Here is a 5,351-nt window from a genome sequence, read left to right on the forward strand (position 1 = left end):
AAAAGAAAAGACTCAATAAATTGAAAGCCATATGGCTTTTGTGTCAATAGCTGCTGGAGCAAATGATGAGGTGTTGAGAATTGGGGAATATTATCTGGTGATGACATATTTTTGCTGCTGCATTTTTAGGTTGGCTCATTCACTGTGAGCCTAGTGGGAGCAGAGAGGCTTGAGCTGTGAGAGTTAGCCAGGCTGAACTGCATGAGGTGAGAATGTCTGTGGGCGTTTATGCAGGAGAGGTTGTAGAGCCATAAAGTGTGTTCAGCTATTCAGCTATCCTTCTGAAGCTGGGATGGGCTTTGCCTAGCCTGCCTTGAATCACTTAACTCTTGTTTTATTTGGTCCTTGTCTTGTGTCAAACTAATAAACTGAGTACTGTTGGTATATGCTGTGGTGCAAAAACCAAGTACAGGGTAGCTAAGGTTACACCATCCTTCAGAGGACTAACATGAAAAAGGTCCAATTCTCCAAGGTCTTTTATAAATTATTCTTGGCCAGTCATGTTATGTTTTCCCTAAGCAGATAAGGAGATGACACATTAGTCTCATAATCTGCATGTGTGGCAACATCTGTGACCAAACTGTGAAGATACAACTGTCCCAGAGGAAAAGATGAAAGAGAGGCAAGACTATTCCAAGCATATTTTCTGGCGAGGATCCCTGCTTTGTTTAGCAGAGAAGAGGAAGGCACTCTATTAGCCATTAGACATGGCATCATAGCTTCTTATCATGAGCAAATCAATCAGCAGTAATGCAGTAGGGCAGAAAAGAACAGAACTTTATCACTTTCAACCAACCTACTCATTTATACTTGGAGAAGGATGTGTTGTCAGGTCTGACCAGACACAAGTTTGAAAGGAAGGATCCCACTAGACAGTAATAACTTACGGGCAGACTGTGCATGGATAGGAAAAACCAGGAGTAGTTCTATGGTTTTGCTTTTTTTAATTGAACAAGGGAAATCATGTTGTTTCTGAAAGTGCTTTACGTTACAGCTGATGACTCTGGATCAATTTGTGATTTGATGGAGTACCCAAGAAAGATTAATTAGTATCTTCAGTAAGAGCCGAAAATCCTGAAGATACTCTGTTTAATAGAATGTCCACACTTCAGTGTTTTATTTTCTGTATGTTTTTCATGGTTGTTTTAGTCCTTTACCAAAATACAGCTCTGTGCTTATTCTGGTTAATATTCTTCACAGCAGCCAGTATGGGGCTGTAGCTTGGGTGTGTGCTGGAAACAATGTTGGTAACTCTGGGATGTTTTAGCCATTGCTGAGTAGGGCTTGCACAGTGTCAAGACCTTTTCTGTTTCTCACCCCACCCACCAGTGAGGGGGCGGGGGGTGCACAAGGAGCTGGGAAGGGACACAGCCAGGACAGCTGGTCCCAAGCGACCAGAGGGAGTATCCCACACCATATGGCCTCATGATCAGCACATAAAGCTAGGGGACAAAAGGGGAAGGGGAGGGACATCCAGAGTGATGGTGTTTGTCTTCCCAATGTTACACATGACATTGCCCAGCTTTCCTGGAGATAGCTCACCTGCTCACAAGAAGTGGTGGATGAATTCCTTGTTCTTCTGCTTTGCTGGTGTGTGCAGCTTTTGCTTTACTTATTAAACTGTCTTTATCTCAACCCATGGGTTTTCTCACTTTTACCCTTCTGATTCTCTCCCCAGTCCCAGCAAGGGAGAGTGAGTGAGGGGCTGCCTGGGGTAAGCTGCCAGCTGGGGTTCAGCCACAACAATCTCCCACCTTTTTAACTTGGAGTAGCTCTAGTGAAAAAAAGTACAGACTCAGAAGCCACCTATTTTTAAACCAAGAAGCTGAAACAAGCCCTGTTTTACTTTGTTCTTTTCAAAATAAGCATGCTAGCAAAATAGTTTTGTGTCTGGTATTTTTGTAAAATCTCTGTGGTAGTTCCCAAAAAACTACCACATGGCATAAATTAATCACAAACATGTCTGACCTTTGTCTTAATGTAAGTGACACTATTTATGAGGCCAGAATTATTCTGGGTCCTGGAAATGTGAATCCTGTGGTACGTTATGGTACTCTGCAGTTCCATACTAAATGTTACTTGTACAAGAGCATTTAATTTTCTAATTCAGAGCAGAAATTGCTCCTGGACTTTGCATAATGTGTGCATGTAGTGAAGATATTTTGCATAGATCACAATGCACCCTGACTCAAAATGTGGTTGAGAAGAGAAACTCAGAATTTCTCAGTCTGGAGAATGACAGAAGGGGGGGGAGGAGGGGCCTGTCTTTTGTGTAAAGGTGAAATTTTTTTGTACCCTATAGCAGTACCACACTGGAGAAATGTTTGGAGGAAGAAGTAGCTGCAATAAGCATTCATTCATTCCTTCTCAGTCACTTGCTTCAACCCAAGAGAAACACTGATTTCATCCTTGTTCAGTTAGTCTAGGTGCTCAGCCCAAAAGGATCAAGTCTGTTCTGGACTTTGTGTCCCCAAAATGAACCCAGGTGGTTCTCCTGGTAGTATTCATAGCAAGTAAAAAGAAGTAAATATGTAGCTTCACTTACAATCAGAGTGACTGTGCTATTCACAGCATGGATTTGCACAAGAACTAAGCATTTTGGATGCATTATATTAATGTTTAAAACAAAACCAATGGTCTCTCTCTGACTTCTGTTTCTCTCAGCCACGTTCACATAACTCACCTTGTCAACAATACACATAAGGCACCTCATCACTGATCACTGGCCTAAAACCTTGTATCTCAGAAAAAACTTAATTGAACAAAAGGTGCCTTTTATGGTCCATATAAATTAATCTCTCTTCTTACGTGTATTAGTAGTGAATCTGCTTTTATCCATAAAGGTACAACACATGAATTAACAGAATTTTCTTAGAAGTTGCAAAGTATTATGTAAAAGGATGATCATTCTTTGTTCTATTTTAAGCAGGTCTGATGGTGTCACTTCCTTTCAAAGGAAACTGTCAAGTAAGCTGGTTTTGTTTATATAGTTTTTTTCAATATCTTCATAATACAGAGCAGCTGCTTAAAATGTTAATGAGAAATACCTTCCAGTCCCTGTTTTACTCTTTGGCATTTCAGGAAATTTCTAGAGCTTCATTGCTGTCTAGACTGTACGATCTATGGAGCAAGCAGCACCAACACCCTTCCTGCAGGAGCAAAATGCAGTGAAGGGATGCAGCATTTAAACAGGTTTTCATGCTGTTGTAAGTACTCCTATTCCAAAATATGGCAGGTGTGTGCCTAAAGGAATCCCAGCTAATGTGGTGCACAGTGAGGTGGCAGGGCGCAGACAACAGGGACATGGCTTTTTTCCTGTCAATAGCACTGCCAAAGGTATTGTATCCTAGCCTTTGGAGAAAATAAATAAATAAAAAAAGGAATTAGGCTACTTCATTCACTCTGTTTCAGTCATTGTAAAATGCTTGCATCAGGTCTTGGATTAATTTAAAAATAAATAAGAGGCATTTAACCTAAAATGGTTTTGGTTGTGGTGCTCTTTTCACTAGAAAGGAATTAATTTGAACACTAAAGTGCAGCCTAAAATACTCATCTGGAAATGGCATTTTTAGTGCAATAATGTGACATTTTACTGTGCAGACTAGATTGGCACAAAGTTCAGCTGAAACAGTCCCAATAGAATTAGCCTTTCTATCTGAAACTTGAAAAAGGAAACTATTTGGTAGGGTACTTCTTCCTCTGTTTCTTTGTTTTCCTTTTGTTTTTGTTTCTGTCCAAATATACATAGTGAACTTTATTGTAAAATAATTGCCACACTTTATTGGTACAACACTTTCACCAGAAAGTTTATTAAACACTACAAGCAAACAAACTCTTACTACCCAAAGTGATTGATTTGGAGAGCTCCCGGCTACCCACTCAGACAACACAGGCTAAAACCCCTCGATACTGGTTTATGAAAGCAGAACAAGTATCCAGAGGGTTTTCTTCATTTTTCCTCTTGAAGAAAATCTATTCTACAGTGCACTGAGAGGGAAACACCTCATGCTTATGGTAGCCAGAAAGCTCTAGTACATCTGACTGCAGGCAAACTGAGTGGTGATGTGCCTGCCCTTATACTTCCAGGGCTCTGCCCTGCTCACAGGGAGATGTGGGTAAAAGCGGAGCGCAGTTTCCAGAGGTTTCTTAAAAACAAAATAAAAGCTTACCACCTACTAAAATAAATTATTTGTTCTACGGTGCATATGGTGGAGGTTTTTCTCCAGGCAAGCAGTAAGTTGGTGTATAGAGGGCTGGAGCATTCGGGGGAAGACCATAGCTGGAGCTGGACTGAGATGGAGGCTGAGTTTCTTCTGATAAAGAAATGTCAGTAGATGATGTTCCTGGAAAATTGCTGGCAGGCTGTTATCAGACAAAGAAAAATACCTTCTTCAGTAAAGGATTACAACCCCATTGAAATTCTGTGTTGTTTGCTATGTGTTACATAATAAGCCCCATGATTAAATTTCTCATGCGCTGCAGCACAACATTAACTTTAGTTCTAAAGTACCTGCTTAAGTGTAGCAATGATGGTGTCTAGTGGAACAAGACAGATTCCACCTGGAACCCAAGTCGTTTTTAACAGACATTGCGCAGACAGCTAGGCAATAGAGCAGAACAGGAATTTCTGCAGGAAAAGATGCTTGGCTTCCTGGGTGAGGCACAGCACCTGACTGACTGATTAGGTTACGTGTAGCTGCTCGTTTCCAGGCATCACTGTGAAATTTAAATTACCTCAGATGTAATTAATCTCACTTACAATACATGCATGCATAAATGCAAGGTCTTATTCCTTTGCCAAATGCAGATTCCTCTTAAGAGAAAATTTCACAGGTAGGCATGTGTCTCCCTCTTTGGCTGTCTCAGCTATGATGGGGCTTTGCATGAAATAGGCATGAAAAATAAATAGAGCTTAGGAAGTAGCCCATCTTCAGGAACAAGCAGGGTTCATTAAAACAAAAGAATGCATGTAGGGAATACTATTCAGGATAAAATCCTACTACTGCTTTAAACCAAGTTTGTCACTGATTTTAAAAGGGTCAGGATTTCACTCCTCCCCAGCACATGCCAGTCTAAGGACTTCAGCTGAAGACTTGGGCTCAGCTCCCCTCAGGTTCAGGCTTTAAGTGAACTTTAGGTGTCTGGAATTTAAAAACAAGATAAAGTAATCATGGATCTTTTTCATGAGAGATTGGAATTAAGGACTACAACCATCTGAGCAGGTCTGAATCCAGCAGCTTGAAGCCCTTAGATGCAACATGAAGACCTCAGACCTCCAGCCCCATGGATTCAGCCTCCAGCTCTCAAGCAATGGAAGCAGACGACAGTTAAGTTTCTGGCTGTTCCTAATC

At 41.0% G+C, this 5,351-nt stretch overlaps 1 protein-coding gene across 1 annotated transcript in view; it reads right to left on the reverse strand.

Annotated features, from left to right (window-relative positions):
• Positions 1-3,760: 3,760 nt before the first annotated feature.
• Positions 3,761-5,351, reverse strand: part of TMEM255B (transmembrane protein 255B) — a 66,930-nt gene continuing 65,339 nt past the window's right edge. The window contains exon 11 of the mRNA XM_017736977.1: positions 3,761-4,362. Within this exon, the coding sequence (XP_017592466.1) occupies positions 4,195-4,362 (168 nt within the window). The 3' untranslated portion in view covers positions 3,761-4,194. The remainder of the gene's footprint in view (positions 4,363-5,351) is intronic.

This window comes from Corvus brachyrhynchos, unplaced genomic scaffold (assembly GCF_000691975.1).
Source record: "Corvus brachyrhynchos isolate BGI_N302 unplaced genomic scaffold, ASM69197v1 scaffold83, whole genome shotgun sequence".
NCBI classification, from domain to species: Eukaryota; Metazoa; Chordata; class Aves; order Passeriformes; family Corvidae; genus Corvus; species Corvus brachyrhynchos.